General features: G+C 45.9%; 3 protein-coding genes across 8 annotated transcripts; 2 read left to right on the top strand and 1 right to left on the bottom strand.

Annotated features, from left to right (window-relative positions):
• The first annotated feature begins 117 nt into the window (after positions 1-117).
• LOC124309204 (putative epidermal cell surface receptor) lies at positions 118-12,571 on the top strand. The gene is made up of 10 exons (XM_046772595.1): positions 118-293; positions 2,626-3,417; positions 4,504-4,941; positions 5,203-5,877; positions 6,302-7,831; positions 8,338-8,527; positions 9,030-9,531; positions 10,008-10,371; positions 10,900-11,093; positions 12,142-12,571. The coding sequence occupies exons 1-10, from the start codon at positions 152-154 to the stop codon at positions 12,208-12,210; spliced, it is 4,896 nt and encodes a 1,631-aa protein (XP_046628551.1). The 5' UTR covers positions 118-151; the 3' UTR covers positions 12,211-12,571.
• Positions 12,250-13,626, bottom strand: LOC124309201 (probable phospholipid hydroperoxide glutathione peroxidase). Its single transcript, XM_046772591.1, has one exon. It carries the CDS (start codon positions 13,481-13,483, stop codon positions 12,821-12,823), a length of 663 nt encoding a protein of 220 aa, XP_046628547.1. The 5' UTR covers positions 13,484-13,626; the 3' UTR covers positions 12,250-12,820.
• Positions 13,627-13,822: 196 nt separating this feature from the next.
• On the top strand, positions 13,823-18,156 carry LOC124309202 (uncharacterized). Of its 6 annotated transcripts, none has more exons than XR_006909194.1 (6): positions 13,823-14,662; positions 15,983-16,619; positions 16,710-16,871; positions 17,132-17,296; positions 17,379-17,522; positions 17,613-18,156. XR_006909194.1 is itself a non-coding variant. In XM_046772592.1 (6 exons), exons 3-6 carry the CDS (start codon positions 17,142-17,144, stop codon positions 18,061-18,063), a joined length of 555 nt encoding a protein of 184 aa, XP_046628548.1. In that variant the 5' UTR covers positions 15,510-16,619; positions 16,710-16,871; positions 17,132-17,141; the 3' UTR covers positions 18,064-18,156. The 6 variants fall into 6 exon arrangements, 3 of the variants coding, with proteins under 3 accessions (XP_046628548.1, XP_046628549.1, XP_046628550.1); XR_006909195.1 differs by lacking the exon at positions 13,823-14,662 and having other exon boundaries at positions 15,509-16,277; positions 16,352-16,619; XM_046772592.1 differs by lacking the exon at positions 13,823-14,662 and having other exon boundaries at positions 15,510-16,619; positions 17,613-17,697; positions 17,893-18,156.
• The last annotated feature ends 108 nt before the right edge of the window (positions 18,157-18,264 follow it).

Raw genomic sequence — 18,264 nt, 5'->3', positions numbered from 1 at the left:
CTGCTGCATGCACGCATTGATCCTCGTTTGCGGTGAAAGATACAAAATATCAGAAAAGTGTCGTGCAAAGATCTTCGCGTATAGTCAAGGAGTGTCGAAATTGTGCGTCGCGCGGTAAAACAGTGGAAGTAACAACAATTATGCGTTAAGAATGCTAACCATGAAAATTTCAAGACGATGGATATTACAGTTACTGGTAGCCGGATCAGCCATCTACGGTATACTAGCTGCTGCGCACACCGAAGAATCTACGAAGGCTACAACGTTAAACGACCAACGGATACATCCTCTCGGTGAGTTCAATGCTTCGCAGGAATCGCATGAGGAAAACAACCGCCTGCAGACGCTTACGATTAAACGACGTCGTCACGTCGTTCTCGTACATATACGTAGATACGACAGCGGATGAGCTCACGCACCGTTTTATACCTATATGTATACGGCGTATACCGCCTACCTGTGAGAAACGTTGCGCCGTTTTAGCGAATCGATTTTCCTAAAAATAACGCGAAAATTATCGAACCGGTCGAGAGGCTTTTGCATTGCGTTGAATCGGTTAGGTACACGGTTTGTCGAAAACTTGCTTTTCACACGAGGATTCCTTCTCGCGCATGCAAACGTTTCCGTCATACTTACAAGCTATAAATAGCACAGACGCTTTCGCCGCACATATGGATATTATTAATTGCCACCAGCGTAGGGTAATTATATATATACGCTTCGAAAGTTGTGGCGATAATTGCTAGAGAATTGATATAATCACAGGCGCGTAACTCGGAAATTGTCCGACCGTGTACTTGACGCACGTGTACGCGCACCCGAACAGATTGCTTGTTATCGTTAAATTTGACGGGCGTACTCGCGTAAATTCGGCTATACGAGCAGTATCCGCAGCAACAGGTCTGCTTTTGCGATCCTAATTGCGTTCCAGCTTAACGGAAAAAGTCACAAATTCTTTCCCAGTTTCTTGAGCCGCTCCTCGGATTGCAAAACGAATTCCCGCACCGATATCCACGTGGGGTATACAGGGACTATACTGTTACGTGTTGTACCGTTATAGGTGCATGTATTGCGAGCTCCGATTATCGATACTCAAATCCGGAATGAAACTACGTGGTATTTTGAGGCACTTGAACCAAGCTTGGTACAATTGGACGGCCTGCCAAAGTATAACCAATCACCTATAAGTTATGTACAATGTACATTATACGTACATAATATCGGCAATGTTACGAGAATTTCCCATACAACCTCCAAGTTCTCCGTTTTGATGCCATTTCGGATGCGGATATATTTGATCGATGGATATTGATTCTCTTCTCCAATCATGCGATAATACATCATACATCCAAGAATATATTATATACTACATATAGCTATTCGCCTGTCTGTGATTCACTCGAATGCTTGTATTACTCATGCGTATACCTCTATACGGCTGCTCCTCCTGCCGCGTTTATTATACCTGCACTCCTGCGCATAGGCCTGTATACCTGATCCATCCCTTGCCTAAAATCCGGTATATTGCTGTCAGAGCTTAAGAATGCGGTTCCTGCGAGTAGAAGACGATGACAAACAAGCTCCTCGTATCACGTTTTCTACTATGAATACACGTACGGGTTTCGAGATATTTGTAGTTTCTCCCCGTCAAATCAGCTGCGTACGTATAACACAATTTTGGAATTACAAATAAATTTGGTGTGCGGCAACAAATGGTCGAACTTTGATCGATGCCGTTACGTACGCCTATGGAAAATTCTAGTCGAACGTAAACCCTCATTAGTCCCCTCGCAGGCGAATTCATTGGATTGTACCGGAACGGTGACTTGGTCTACATTTCTTCTGCATCACGGCCAAGCCACCGATGAGAACACGTAATTTTGCTCATAAATTATCGCTGCAATAATACAAGAATTCGCAACAAGATCGTACATTTTTTCATCACAAAATGAACGTAGCCATGCACCTATAAAAATCCAACGTACCGTAGGCTCCGGGATTTAACCGCAGGCGAGAAAATTGAGCAGGTACAAACGTATGCCTACATACACGCAACTTTTTCACAAAATGTAGTTCTCGGTCGCAAGTTTGACGGCACTGACAGTGGTATATATACGCATAGTATACGGTATTTACGACCGCTGCACGAATACTTTGCTTGTTTTCACTTCTCTGCAGTGCATACAGAGGTGTGTAAACTTACCGAGTTACAAAGATCCTGCATGTATTTTCTATACGATATGATAGTACAGTGCGCTATCACGGGTGACAACTTTCACCAGAACCGATTACAAGAAGGAGACGAGCTTTCTTTTCTACCTATCAAACCGCGTGAATTATAAATCTATGCGTGCGTGCGTGCGTGCGCGAGTGTGTGTTTGCGCGTGTGCGCGCGCGCCTATACATATATATCGCAAATCGGGCAGCCTGTGTGTTTTTATGACGCGCGGTATTTCGACAGTCTTGACTTGGGTGGTTTAGAATAAAATGAAAACAAATTACCTTTATAAGAATAAAAATAAAACATCCGTCTCTGTCCGATTTCAAAAATGAAAACTCGTACCTGCACGCTATTCGTGGCGGCATCATACTCATACGTATAGAACATTTTTTTCTTTACCGCAGCTGACAATGACGTGCCTGGTGTCCGACCGTTGCGCACGACCGTCCCAAGCCACGAGACATCAAGGGAACAAGTTCATACCGCGACGGCAGGAAGTGACGACGTACTGCCCACGTATCCTTCGAGCGGGAACCAGAAAGCTTTGGCAACGGGCAATGTCAGAGGAAACGGAAACGAAGTCAAATATCTACTACCGTCAACGGTAACGACGACTGCCGCGTATGCGCCGTCGATTAATGCGACAAGAATAGCCAGCGAGCAAGCTGACTCGAAGGAGACACGGGTAGCATCCTCCGAGAACCCGGCTAAAGATGGCCCAGAATTTACAACAGAATCAAGGGGCCGCGCCATGCAGGGAAATAGCATCGGTGTACAAGGTGAGGGAAACACGGATACGAGAAATTCACTGCACGGCAACATAACGGATTTAAGTGACGTCAGCATGGACGAGGATGACAAAGACATCGAGGGTGGGGAGTATTTGGCGAGTAGAAACGTATCCGGGTTAAACTTTCACGCGGATGCGTCCGGACCTGTTGAGCTGTCACCTGTTCAGGGTGCGGAGGTGAGATGTACCCGAGGCAACGAGACGTACGCGCCTGGATCGCATGTGTACGGAAATTGCGAGGAGCGATGCGTATGTAGCAACGACGGAAAAATCACTGATTGTCGGCCACTTACTTGTGCGCCCCCATTTTTCCGCGCTGGAAGAGAAATCGGGGATCCCCTCTGTCAAGAGAACTCAATACCAGGCGATCCCTGTTGCGTTGCGATAGTATGCGCTCAAGACTCGGGTATTTATGACTACCTCAAGTTATACCTTTATAACGCTAGACTGACCCGTAACAATTGTATATTATGATATTTCTTTTCGAACCGCCGACCCCTAAAACCGTTTGTTGTTTCATCCTGCCTGTATTAAAAGATGAGCCCCGACGGAGCATCGCCTTTGAATATTTCCCATTTGGTTAGTAACAAAAGCATAATCGATTTCTTCCAATGAGCGGTGAATAATTCTGTTTCCAAGCAATGAATCGCGGTAAAACCTCGATTAACCGGGTGCGGTTCGTCCGGTTCGAGTGCGGATTAACCGGTCTTGCTGCGAAATATTTCGTTCCTGTTTTCACTTCTGAGAATCCGTGTTATCGCCGATAGAATGGACGACATGTATTCCCGAGGAGTACACGCAAGGAGGTGGATACTGACGGATCGATATCCGTAGACTTTTCAAAGCCGGTCTAAAAACAAAAGTGTTAAACGTCTTCTTTTTAGTGATAAAATGACGGTAGAATCATTATGAATAACACCTTTTTATTAATACAATATTGCTACTGTGAAACTTGCAGAGTCAATCATCGGCAGAATCGATCTACGTTTCCCGATTTTACAAAACATACATACACTTTCGTTATCGTATTTGGATCCTCCGTGGATTTCATTTATCGGGGACGCACCCGGTCCCATTCGCCCCGGTTAAACGAGGCGGTTCACCGGGTACTCGAAATTCATTGATAGGCCAGGTATACTGTACCGAACACCCTGGTATATTGAAAGAAAAAATTATCAAGTGAGAAAAGACGTCGCTTTATCCGATCTATCATTGACATCTCCCATCTAATTAACCGCCCCGGGCGGCACACTTGTCTACACGGCGATTATCATCGAATTAATCATGCCCGGCACAATATCTTAACCGACGACAAAATTTAGCTTACAATTGGAATTTGCATTAAATCGACGTGACGGACGGACTATTCATCTGATACGTGGTAGCGACTAGGTTGACGAGCTTATATTATGCCATATGTTATATGTATGCATGTAAATTATAGACATATAACGTTATACATATACTTGCATTCCTGTATATGAAACTACAGAAACGGAGCCGGAGGAATTCTGCTACCTGGGCAACAATACCGTGCCAAGGGGTGGCACCGTCGAGGACGGATGCTCGCAGGTATGCGTATGCGAGGCCCGAGGAAAGCTCAAGTGTCGGCCGAGATGCCCTTCGAATTCGACGTCAACGTCAATGGCGACGATGATGGCATCGAGCGCGAACCAACCCGACAAGTGTGTCCCCGTACCCGATCCCAGGGACGCCTGCTGTACGATCACTCTCTGCGACGTGACTCTCGGCGACCACGAGATCAAGTCTGACTTACCGTCGGCGGAGCCGTACGATAATCTTACGAAGATAGAGGCGGTAAACTCGACTGCAATGAAACTATTTTTTTCCAATAATACGACACCGCAGAACGTCACGATTCAACTGTCAACGGATAACGTTCTTTGGAGGTCGGAGAAACTCCGTGAAGGTATGCAGACTTGACGACGTAGATCTCTCCGCGTTTTCACCGTGGCGAATACGTTGGGTGCAAAACATTTATGCCGCACCCACGGGATTATATTTTCATACCTTTTGTGTCCAAATCGTTCGGAATCATTCCCACAGTCGCTTTACTCGTCGGTACGAATTTTTAATTGCACAGAGCCGTACGAAGTTGGGCGATAGCGGTAGGTGCAACGCAACTGCAGCGGTTCGTGTGATTCACACCAAATTGTAACGCAATTTTCAGATAGCATCATCGGAGGTTTGGAGCCCTCGCGCACCTACTACGTTCGAGTGATCGACGGGGCGGGTAATCGGCCGATTGCGACGCCCCTGCAAGTCAACCTACCAGGTCTGTCGAACGCGGACCCTGCAACAACCGGTATCGATAGTAAAGGAGCTGAGACAGCTGGCGTCTGCAATCACCGGGGTACGTCGTACAAAATCGGTGCCGAATGGTACGACGAGTGCATATCGTTCTGCACTTGCAGCGGAGACGTTCAAGGGATTAGCCCAAAAACGGAATGCGCGACCATCGAGTGTCCGACCGACTTTGGTCTCGACGTGCTGGACCCGAATTGCCTCGACTGGGAGTCGGTGCCGGCAGATTTCGTGCCGGTAGCGCCCCGTTGTTGCTCCCAAGAGGTTAGGTGCAAGAACAACGGCTCCTGCCTTTACCAGGACAAGATGTACAACAACTGGAGTCAGATACCGACGAGCGTAACCGGATGCGACAAGAGATGTTACTGCGACATGGGAAATGTATCCTGCCAACCGGCGTGCCCACCCGTCCCAGCATTGCCGCCAACGAATCTCGACTGCCCACCGACTCACGCATCGCTGAGACATCTCCCCGAGGACAAGTGCTGCTTGCACTGGGTATGCGGAAACCCCTCCGAGGCCTCGTTGCCCCCAACGATCGGTAAGTTTTAAGTATCCGTGACCTTCGACTGGATAAATTATACATATACCTCACCTGCACCCATAAGTATAAGATCATGCTTAGGTACAAGCTCCACGGTGTCTCGTGTATAAAGTCCACATGGCAATACACTTGGACATGCGCGCACGTCGCGATACGGTCTCTTGCACGCGAGTGATTATAATACATGATTATCATAAGTAGTAGTCGTATGGTACAAGGATCGATCGCCGCGAAAACTATACTCATACAAACACGCACACGCGCGCACACATCAATATATCATACTACCCCAGTGACGTGTACACCCGTTGCAAGGGTGTACGCAATAAGGATCATTGTAACAAGCATAACCTCTGACAACTGCAACCGTGACCGATTACCCCGACTCTTCTGTGACAATTGTGGACTTTGCTTATTCCAGGAAGGAACGGTACGTCAGCGTATCCCGGCCCCTTTGCCACAGACAGTATCGATCAGCAGCAGCCGATTGGCGATAAAATGATACCGGGTATAAGCGAACCGATTGACCAACAGAAACGGACCGTTGTGCAGGGATTGTCGGATCGTTACGCAACGATCCCCAGACCAAAATCACACGAGAGTGCGGCAAACTTGGACTCGATTATTAACCCCGACTCGACCGACGATCACGGACTAATCCACTACCCAATGGACCCGGGTCACCCGACGTCACACACCACCGTTACGGCCATACCGTTGACGTCCGCACCGCCCACGCCCCCACCTTACCACGGGCCCTATGACCCGAATTTCGTACCGACGCAACCTTTCGTAGAGGGCATCTTTCCATTGACGCCGCGGACCCACGTTAAAGCGAACCACCCGCCGATACAGGTCCCCAAGGACAAGTTGAAATCGAGGACGGAATCGAAGAAACCTGTCGAACTTATGAAACCGATCAAAGACGCGACGGCGGCCGCGGGTGGTGTAACGCGTTTCGCTCCCCCAACAACTTCAGAGATGTATGCAAATCTGTCGGAATTGATTCCAACAATGGACAAAATTTCACCCACATCGGCGGCGGCGACGACGAGTTCGCAAGACGCGCCTGGAAAGACGACCGCCCTGGTTTCGCCCTCCGACGATAAAAGCAGTTACACTTCGTTTAGCCACCGCCTGCGCGGGCCCAATCTAATTCCCGCAGCACCTCTCAATAACGGCGTAGTCGCGCCACAATTTCAAAATCACCGCGAGGCCGCGATCTACCAAGGCACGTCGCCTTCTACGCAGGCCGCAGGCGGTACCACAGCCGCGAAGTTCGACGGGCCGAAAACCGTCGCACCTCACGATCGATGGAACGACGACTCGCAATCAGCCGCGAGGGTTCCGGTAGCCGATAATCGATTTCACCTCATTCCTAGTACAAAACCTTCACGCGTAGCGTACCTTGGAAATTCGTCACCAAATCTGCTCCCGTACGGGCCAGGTATCCTACATCCGAATACTCGCAACTTGCCCGAAGAGTTGTATAGCTTGATTAATCTCCGTCATCCTGGTCTGGTACGGCTGGAGGAATACCCGCACGGCGGTGATCAAAGTCTTTACGACACGGCGATGGATCTGGGCGCGGGAGCAGAGGGACAACGCGAGTACGACGGGGTGTCGTACCGACCTGGCCCTTTGCAATATTTCAACCCTCGTGAAATTACCGAGACAGGCGGCGAGTACGATGTACGCCAAAGCTCCGAGCTACCCAGCGAGGCCCGTCGACACATTGAGAAATTATTGCTTCACGTCGCCGAGAAGGATCCAAATCTCGGACCGTTCCAGCGGTACCCTGGGGGCGAAGGGCCGATTCTACGAAGCGGACCGCCGCCGCGCGGCTCTGTGCCGTTCTCCTTACCGCAGGATTCGGGCCAGTTCACCCGACTGAATCACCCGTTCTCCGGCGCAACCATAGTTCACGGCACGAGCTCGTTTCCCGCATCAGGTTCGTTTCGGTACACAGCAAGAGAAATGGAAAATAAAAAAATTGAGAGTTAAAAACAATAATAGTAATAATGTGCTCTCATGCCGGCGTTGCACCCAGACGGGTTCGGAATTACTGCCGCGTGTATACCGCTACTACTGGCAAGCCTCTGACGTTCGACATCCCCAATAGTCACTGTTTGTCGTACCCCAATTGTTGCTCGACACCCGATCAGCTTGCCGACGGTGCTCTACACGCGAGCGCAATTCCATTCGTCGGCGGATCGAAACTCAACGGATACTTTCAACCCATAACTTTCTATGAAATTTGTGCTGCTTGACTATTCTCCTCGTGCGTTGATACAATATTACCCCCTTGTTAAAATCGTACACCTTGCGGCGGCAAAATTACACCGTCATATGCATACGCGCCTAACAGCTACCTACAGGTGTAAGACATATGAACATGTGTTACACGTATACAAAATGATCTAAAAAACTAGCAGGTCAGATGAATTGTGTTTTTAGGACTGGACCACGCATTGCCGCCGGGATTTCCCATCCGGGGTCGTCCAGAAATTCAATCCTCATCTGATCAGATCACGGTTCAGACGCTGGAGGCGGTTGCGGAAGATCGTATCAGACTCGTTTTTACCGTCCCTCGTATATTAGTGGGACTTCACGGGAGGGTTGAAGTACGGTATACCAGCGAAAAGATGTGAGTTGCGTATCTTACTAATTTACATGTATGTCATACAGATGCAACATGGCTAAGCTTCTGTTGTGATGCCTCAAATTAATTACCATCATTTGCCAATCGTGTGGGTATAATTTTTTTTTTTTTTTTTTTTAAATAACGCACTGCGAAGCGCGCGCGTATAGGGTTATTACTGTCAAGCAGTGTATGGAAGTTATAAAATGATAAATTACGCCGCGAGGAAAGACGGTATACGTATTATATCCACGGTCAAACCACCACCGCTACGCAAAGCCGCGTACACCGTGTTCGGTTAAAAATAATCTGTGTATTCTCTGGATAAACTGATAACACTAAAAAACAGGCCTTCGCATTATCGACTTTTGTTCTTCGAATGTACAACGTTACTGGGTATAGTAACGTGGAAATTTTTGCATCATGACGCGACCGTCGTAGCTCGTTAGCACCGCGCATATTATACGGTATATTGTACATGATGGACAATTTTATCAAATTTCTAAAGGAACACCGACCCATCGACGTGGAAATCCCAAATATTCACGCCGCCCGACGATCTGATAGCAACGCAACTGCTGGAATTCGAATTGGGTGACCTAGTACCGTCTACCGAGTATAAGGTCATGGTGACGGTGAAGCTACGCGACTTATCAAACAGCCCGATCAGCAAGATACACAGTGTGGTCACCCTGGAGGCAGAGAACACTGATGTGGCAACGCTTCCTCCGCAAATACCGACTGATGCCGAACTGGCGGTCGCTGAAACAAACTCAACGTGGGCCAACATCGTCTGGAGAAAGTTTACCGAGTACGAGCTGCAGTTCATCGACGGCGTCCAACTCCGGTATAAGGAAATCGCTGGCAAGGTCTACGCCGCCACCCCGCTGATTCACAGGGCCGTGACGAGCTACGTCCTTGAAAATTTGAAACCGTCAGCGACCTATCAAGTTGAAATATACTTCATACCTTTCCCTGGCCAACCTAACGAACTAGTCAGTGAAAAATCGGTACGTATGATAATCTATTAATTATGCGGGTATTCCAACGGTCGGCTCACCGTGACCCGGTAAGCCGAGGCGCAAAGGCTTTTCGTGCGGTGCGCGTGCCCTTCGTATACTCGACCGATTGATAATAATTTACATTATAACAGGTACAGGCCTGCAAGCTGGTGTGCTGGTCAGTCCGAATACGTATGATTTCAGGCAGATTCGAAAAAAGATCGCGAAAGAAGCTTCACTCTCAAGTTTTTGTATGTTTTGTCTTTAAATGAGGCAAAAACAAAGAGTTGAAATAGCAAAACTTCCGTCACGTTACATGACACGCATTGGGTCGCACATTACGGGTAGAAAAATTCGCTCCAACCATTTTGACCGTTATATATTTTTTGACAGTGCACGCGTTTACACGTATGATAAACTTGCAACATCAGTGCGTATAATATACATAGGTATGTAACCGTACAGATCGCGACACATTATTCCAGATCAACTTCACCACGAGCTCAGCGCCGGATCCATACGCCTTCGACATCAATGTTGCGATAAAAGGCATAAAATCAACGGAGGTGGAAGTCGCTTGGAAGGGTGTGCCCTATCCGGAGGACAAGTACGTGAACATATATCGAGCAATCTACCAGAGCGATACAGGGAAGGAAGATACGAGCACGTTCAAAATAGCCAAGCGGGACTCGCCTGCTAAAACGACAATAGGCGAACTCAAGCCAGGGACCCATTACCGCCTGTGGATCGAAGTGTATCTCACTAACGGCAGGATAAAGAAAAGCAACGTGCAAGACTTTGTTACGAAGCCGGGGATCCCTATGTCCGCCGGTGTTTTGCAACAACAAGGTTAGAAGCTAGGCTTTGTAATGTCGCGAAACAGATCCGAGCGCACATACGCCAGATATAACGTGCGAATCATCGTGCATTATCCACACATAGGTATGGAACGAAATGCTTTTGCATTCGCTATACCCTGAGTTTTGGATTGGTGCATTTTTTCTCTTCAAATTTATAGAATCTCTATAACAGCAAGTTCAACTGCAGGCTGTGCAGTGTAATCTACTGCTCATAAACGTCGAGGCTTGATTACTGGCCGCGTTATCATGGAATTTTTCGAGTCACAAGTAACGTACGCTACCGAATTGCAGCAGTTTGAAAAGCATGCCCGTACGGGCCGGTCCCTGGCTACATCGTCACGGATCATTACAAATATAACGTACAGGGTGGGCCCCGAAGAGAGAAAAAAAAAAAAAAAAAAAAAAATAGGGACCACCCTGTCGATTTCTTTTCCATGCAATTGTTGTACCCAGCTGCAAATAGATAACGTAGTTAGCGCGAATGTGGTATACGGTATGTTACAATTTCGTGTTGCAGGAAAACTGGCCACGCAGTTCCCGCTGCACGAGGGTGACTACTACGGTCCTCTTGTTATTGTCGCGATCGTCGCGTCTCTTGCTATTTTGTCAACGCTCATTTTACTTATGATGCTGATGAAAAGACGCACCAGCAGCAAGGCGGACATCTCGCCGCGGAAATCAACCGCCGCTTACGATAATCCCTCCTACAAGGTAGAAATACAACAAGAAACTATGGGTAATCAATCACTTTTATACATGTATCACCTTTATACATTATATGTATACAACTCCGCCTTCTCATATGCATATAGGATATCGTGCAAGGTCAACACTGACCTTTCACATTTCGTGAAGTTATTCAACGCCCTGTTTCGAGCTGTCCGTATTATACACCTATCGTATGCATGTACACGCATGCATACATCCGTGCGTACATACATTAATTTCCGCGTGGGTGATTTTTTTCGAAACTGGTACACTCTTGGCCCACAAGGCACTTTTCTTTTGCAGTAATTCTCCGATACGATAAGACGCGTCGTAGTAGATTTACCCTAATTTTTCTCGATTCTCCGACTCACCTGTTCAGCTCTATGAGAGCGCTGACATGAAATTTTCGGAAAAAAAAAATAAAAATAAAAATAAGAAAAATGCTGCATTTCTATTCGTTGAAAATATGATGTTTTTGTACAGGAAGTATTCGATAAGAGAAAATTGTTTCCAATCTATAGATTGAACAATGTCTACAAAATTAATGCGCAAGCGCGAGGTCGAAAGGGTGCGTGAAATTTTTTAAAAATTATACGCGGTATAGTCTGACGTTTGTTGACAGGCATACGAAGAACAAGTTTATAGAGAAATAGAAAGCCAGCAGGTCAAGAGAAGTGTCAGGATTCAGAGTCATCGTCCGTAATGTGGCTGAAGTTAGTTGAAACAAAAATTACTATTTCGCACCTTCAGAATAACTGAATAATTTGAATTTGAAAAATCTGACTATATGTCAATGCTGTATTTAACGGTTTGATAAATTTCAGTGATTTCCAGAGTCACAAAATAAGAAATTGCGTATTATAAAAATGCATCATTACGGTAACGTCGCAAACTTCAGCCTGATCATCCCCACGTGCATATTTGCCAATACGTTTGTACCAATTACCTGATCATTTTATCCCTTCAGACTCATAGTATGTGTACATTGAATTTATTATACATATATTTATACACGGTGTATGTACATATGTTTTAATTTGCACACCCGCAGACTTGTGAGAATGCAACGCCATCGGTAAGCTGCAACGGGCACGAGATAGAAACTGAAACGATTCGGTGAATAGTCAACACCGTGCCAAGAAGTTTTTTCTGCCCTCTGTTCTCCCCGCCCCTCTTCGCAAGAATTTGCGTCCAGTTGTTGAATTATATATCAACCACCATTTATTTATTGTCCGATCGGCGGTTCGACGGGACAAATCGTCGACGTTCGTAATAATTATTACACAGTTGTGACTCTCGATACAATATACGTTATACATGTTATATAAATATACCTAAGTTTAGCACCTATACATACATTATCCATACGATATAATGCAAGTGTCGATACGAGGTTTTGTAATATAAAAACTGATAATTGTATATACATACGCATGAAACGTGCCAATTGAAATCAAATGAAATACGCGTGAAAGTTTTAATTAATTCTATTTTAGATGATTCGACAGGATCCCCATTCCCCGTCAGCAAAAATGTAAACGAACTCCTTTCAATAATACGCTGCATAGTTTGAAATTATATTTCAAGGTAAATTGTTAGTTTCCGGGCGAACGGTATAAAACCTGCAGGTTGCGCCCGAACCGAATCTACTAAGTATGGTGTACATACAACACACCATTTTTAGGTATCAATTATACATGATTTATAATACCCTGTGCATACAAGCGCGGTTAAAGGTATTCCGTAAGAGTTGCCTCCAGGTCATTGGGCGGAGTGGTCGGTGAAAAACGATCGACGGGCTGGCCATCTTTGTCGACAATAAATTTCGTGAAATTCCACTTGATCGCGTTTCCCAAAAACCCACCCTGTCTTTCCTTCATCCATTTCCACAGCGGATGGGCGTCAGGCCCGTTAACTTTGATCTTTTCAAACATGTCGAACTGCACATTATACGTTCTCGCAAAATTCATTATATCCGTGGACGATCCAGGCTCCTGGCCGTTGAACTGGTCGCAGGGGAAGGCTAATATCTTGAGCTTGTGTGTATCGCGATACTTTTCGTAAAGTTCTTCGAGCTGGGCGTAGTTGCTGTCTGTAAGTCCACACTGACTCGCGACGTTAACAACAATGCAAACAAACCCTTTGTAGATCGAAAGAGATACGTCGTCGCCGCGTATATCCTTCGCGGTGAACTCGTGCATCGAGCCGGCGTTTCTCCAATCCGTGTACTGATCAAAGGTTTCCATCTTGTTCGCGGAGCAACGATCTCGGTCGTTCCTTCGGCATGTCGAGTCCTCGGAAGCTGCATAAACCAGCTCCGTTGTTCCGAGTGACAGGAAAATAACGAGTATCGCAGTTGGGAGAATCTGCGGAAGCACCGACCTTCCATCCATCCTGGATATGTAATATCGTTGGGTAGGTATTCGATTCGCGAATAGTTACCGTGCTACCGTTTACGCGCGCACCTATAAAACGAACAGCGCTACCACGAGACGGTCGGTCGTCCGAACGGAATGTCATCGGGAATCGCGATTAACCTCGCAATGCTTACGGTCGTTCCCACTCGACCGTCCTCCTCCCACCACCACCACCACCACCACCACCACCACCACTTCCGCACGGTAAGCCATCGCAACGCGCGCAGCCGTGTTCGTCGCATGCAAGCACGTATTTACGTACAGACGAATACGCGCGCGTAAGAACGTACATTCATTCGGTCGCGTCGGTGAGTTCGCAGAACGCTGGCCTACCATCGTTGTGTTTTCGTGCACAATTATTTAATGCCATTTATTCACAGTCGCAGGCGTTTACGCGCATCGAGTTACGTGTTACAAGTTACTCTTGATGAAACGCAAACGGGTTACACGTATATTCGTGTGTACCGAGTTGCGTGCGATGATCGAGCCGGCTGCTACTCGCTGCCATTACTTGCGCTATTTCACAAAACGTATGCGGGTAAAAATTGAGTGTCGGGTAACAGAAATATTTTAGCTACAACAATTGAATTGCTAGATCTGAGATAAAAGCCCAGCGACAATCGGACGCGTGGACGGCCGGATAGGAGTTTACGTGTTACTTGATTCTTGGCTGCCGTTAAGTCAAATCCATCACCGTTCACATACGTGATCGAGCATTACCGATCACCACATCTCATAATACGTGACACGGTGGACCTCGTGTCTATAGATCGACCCGTTCGACGTTTCGGTATAGTGGTGCAAGTTGCGAAAATTAGTAGCTCACAGCACGCATCTCGATGCACGTAAACGCATAAGCGGTTGTCCCTCAATTATTTCTGTTACCTGATATTCAACTTTTACCCGTACGCGTTTTGTCGAATAGCGTAAGTAACGACAATTATTTCGGCCCAACGCACGAAACTCGGCGGACGGTAAACATGGTGTGTTATCCGAGAATAGCAGCCTATAAAGCGAATCGTGTGCGGTTCGCAGCGTCGCCCTACCACGGTCCACGTCTTCCCTCCGAAGTGGTGATACAAGCGTAGATGTAAATGCCTTAATTACAAATACGGAGCTAATCACCCGAAATTTGAGAATTCCAAGTCACCACGGGTAATTTTGAGCGGAGAAAATCCGGATATTTCAGAATATACGCTGCTTTTTTTCAAGATTTTTCTGTAATGACTTAAGTGCGAATACGCATACAATGCAACGTGCATTAAGTCCCTACAAAATTCTCAACAAAATAGATCCATGTATCGTCCCGATTAGTTAGCTACTCGTTATCTCAATTTCAATTATATTGCCATTTGGCAGGTTTTTTTTTTCCAACACTACAAGATACTTGAAGCGTGACAAGTTTCGAAAGGAATAAAACGTTACTGTTAATTATTTATCAATCGTAATTCATAAGCGCTCGGCTTTCTTTCCACGGCTTTTTCAGGATTGCATTGAGATTATGTACGTACGCATGCATGTATGCATGTACATACATACATAGGTATATAGGTATGCATAGGTCGACTCGAGTTCAGTTAATTGGGACATCCGAATGGGGAATCCAAATTCGGTTGTTGAAGTTTCGTTGCCGCAAGAAACGCAGTAAATCAGCCTCGTACCGATCTCTCGAACTGCATCAATTACATTGCGAGTGTTAACACGGAGTACATACTTTGAGTTTACGCATGGTTAGTATGTGGTATACTACAATTAACGGTGTACCGGGATATTCCGATATTTGAGTTAAACAGCTCTGCTTCCAGCCCGTACGATACGGCGTGGGTCGATGCGTGTGATCACTGGTGCATATTGCATATACGTTTTACAGCGCCAATTGATCCTTCGCTCGTCCCCGGAAACGATTAATTGCGAATATGGTAATTTCTTGCATGCTCTTGACCGTACGACCGCCGTCGTGACCGTGATTCGTATAATGCCGGTAAGATCGCTCAATTGCATAGCGTTACGGCAGTGGGTGATTTCAGTGGACGCAGCTAACTGCGAGAGATTATAGTTGTTAGTGGTCTCGTTATTGGCTACTCATTTCTGCTCAAAGACATTCGCCAAAAGAGGTTAGAATTCGTCAACGCGTAATATACCTTTCTTTTTTGGTAATTAAATCGTCGCGCGGTGCGCTAATTATAGAAGGTCATTAAAGAAGGCCATGAGTGCTATATTGATGTATTTTCGCATTTCGATGCCGGTGAAAAATTGGAATTGAGCAAGCTCACCTGAAAAGTGTCGTTTTCTGATTATGCGTTCCTCGTTGAAGTGTATAATTTCGAAAAAAGTCGTTCTCTCTTAGCTGTGCAATTACACAACACGCTCGGAATCTTGGCTGACCGCACTGTTAGCGTTGTATACCAATTATTCTCGGCACGTTCATGAATCTTGAACACTGTGTGAACTTTGCGATTACTTTTACGGTTGCAGTCCTCCAGTTTCCGACGAATGCAAGCTGTCGGCACTTTCGTTTCATATTAATCGAAACAGGGCTACGCGTTGACACTGCACTCACGACACGGTCGACGGATATGGATATGACATGGATACGGGAAGATTGGGTTACGGAACTTTGTTATCAAAAGAAGACCTCTAAGTTTCAGCGCGCTCGTCGTCCGTGATAGCAAAGGACAAAATCAGCCGCCTTTGCAGCCTCGCCAATCGCCGAACAACGGTCAAACGATCACCCACCGCTTGATTGACCGATGCACCCCCGCATGCCTACGTACGTACGTACATAGGCAGATGTGCACGTATAATGTTCACCGTACGTTTATCACTGTGTTTTTATGGGTTCAGCTCATCGTCCACGCCTATCACGGCTATCACCTGAAACCTGAAACGATCAACATCTCTCTACCCTGCGTAGATTGACAATCGAATGTCGTGATCACGTGATAGATTCCAGAAAAATTCCCGGTAATCGTTATTGAAACGGAGGAGTTTTACCTTAAAAACGTCACATGATAGATATTGGTATTAACAAGCCTCCGCGGCGTCTCATACTCTGGAGTATTTCGAAATTCGACATCGGCTTACGATCTAACCGGCGTGCTGAATTTTCGGGGTAGGAATCGATGCCTATGATCCCAGGCACAACTTATGACTATTGGCAACATGATTGACGTGCAAAAATTAAATTGACAATTATTTTTAGGACATGCGGATCCTAACGAAGCACAAGGAGCTAATTGAACGCGATGCCAACGACATTTCAATACTATGGAAATTACTACAAATGTTGTTCTACTGTGTTAGCGCAATAGCCGGCTACGTCACCGCACACGCATTTTTTATGTTTCAGGTATAATTCAGCTCTGTAAGTTCAAGGCATAAATCTCGAGTTGTAATTTCATTTGTGATTTTTATTTGAGGTAAATAAACAAATATTTGTTGGAATTATCTCGCCTATAACTACCATGTTGCGCTGATAGCAGCGAGCGGCCAGGATTCCTAACATTTAGTACAACCAACCGTCTGATTGAAATAGGATTTATTTGACCGTCGTTGCATATTGTGGGCGACGCCAGGGTTGGAACCAGATCGTAAAGTGTCAGTGGCAGGTATCGTTAATTACAGGATCTCGTCAATGGGACAACCTTGGCAAGACAGGCTGACAGTCAGTTACAACACTCAACATCATTGCTCTACGATACAGATAATATCGATTCTTTCGTGCATCTGTGGTATTGTTGGGTTTTCTTTCTTTTCCATATGTGGGCGCGGAGGTTACCAAGTTGGAATGTAAGTTGTCAACAATGAGTTAGGTGCGCATACAAGAGACAATGCAACGATTATTGATTAAACAATATATCTTTGCATCCAGATACTACAGTCCCTGGAGACTGGTTGGACCGGCTATACTTTTCAACTTATGTCTGACGTTGCTAACTTGGCGGTCGGCCTGCAATTTCCAAGAGGGATTCCATCATTTTCAATACCGTCTCAATGGGATGCTAAATCAATCTGGGTATTCTTTTGTCGATTTTTTCCCTCATACTTATTTGCCAATGTTACCGGCGCTAACATCTGTATAACATACGCGTCTTTTCTCTCAAAGGAATGAACCCATCACGGAATACCTGCCGACAGGCAAAAAAAACACCTACAACAGACTTGTGTGGAAATATTATGGAATCACAAAGGTATGGCACGATGACAATTCTATCACACTCCAAATTGACATCCTTACGTGACGCCGATTTTATTCAAAGAATTTATTTAAACAAAATTTATGGGTAATATCGGCCATCCTTGAGTATGATTCTCGATTACGAATTTTGCGAGATTACTCATTTAAAATATTGAAACTTGCGCTTCGTCTCACCGCAATACAAAAGATCTCATCTTGGGTGGAAGTTGCTGCCTGGGTCATGGGACTTACACTTCTGGTACTACGAGTTGTAAATGTCACCGACTTCAGGTTGATGAAAACCTCTGTATATGCCCTCGAAACAGAAGACGAAGAACATCGAGATGGATCTCTTCGCTACAGATTCGAAGAATCATGAACTTTGGTAGTGCGCGTTAAAACTTTAACCGGTGTTTCTAGCGCTCCTCGGTTTAATCCATTCTTACAATGAATAAATCCTATTCTTTGCATACGAGGTGAAATTGTTTACATCAATACCTACATCAAACGATACATCAATGGTAACGCAGTCTACGCCGTAGCATTTTTTCAAAAAAATCTTTCAATATTTCCTTGCAAC

The sequence above is a fragment of the Neodiprion virginianus genome, chromosome 7, assembly GCF_021901495.1.
Source record: "Neodiprion virginianus isolate iyNeoVirg1 chromosome 7, iyNeoVirg1.1, whole genome shotgun sequence".
In the NCBI taxonomy this organism is placed as follows: Eukaryota; Metazoa; Arthropoda; class Insecta; order Hymenoptera; family Diprionidae; genus Neodiprion; species Neodiprion virginianus.
Note: the sequence above shows the minus strand (reverse complement) of the source record. Positions and strands in the feature narration are given on the sequence as shown.

What these genes read in the sequence shown, in the direction of transcription:
- LOC124309204 (XM_046772595.1), top strand. Translation starts at nt 152, where the DNA reads ATGCTAACCATGAAAATTTCAAGACGATGGATATTACAGTTACTGGTA. An exon ending in AGTATGCGCTCAAGACTCGG is followed by an intron (nt 3,418 to 4,503) that starts GTATTTATGACT and finishes ATGAAACTACAG; the next exon opens with AAACGGAGCCGGAGGAATTC. An exon ending in GTCGGAGAAACTCCGTGAAG is followed by an intron (nt 4,942 to 5,202) that starts GTATGCAGACTT and finishes CGCAATTTTCAG; the next exon opens with ATAGCATCATCGGAGGTTTG.
- LOC124309201 (XM_046772591.1), bottom strand. Translation starts at nt 13,483, where the DNA reads ATGGATGGAAGGTCGGTGCTTCCGCAGATTCTCCCAACTGCGATACTC.
- LOC124309202 (XM_046772592.1), top strand. Translation starts at nt 17,142, where the DNA reads ATGGGACAACCTTGGCAAGACAGGCTGACAGTCAGTTACAACACTCAA. An exon ending in GGGATGCTAAATCAATCTGG is followed by an intron (nt 17,523 to 17,612) that starts GTATTCTTTTGT and finishes TTTCTCTCAAAG; the next exon opens with GAATGAACCCATCACGGAAT. An exon ending in AATATTATGGAATCACAAAG is followed by an intron (nt 17,698 to 17,892) that starts GTATGGCACGAT and finishes GCAATACAAAAG; the next exon opens with ATCTCATCTTGGGTGGAAGT.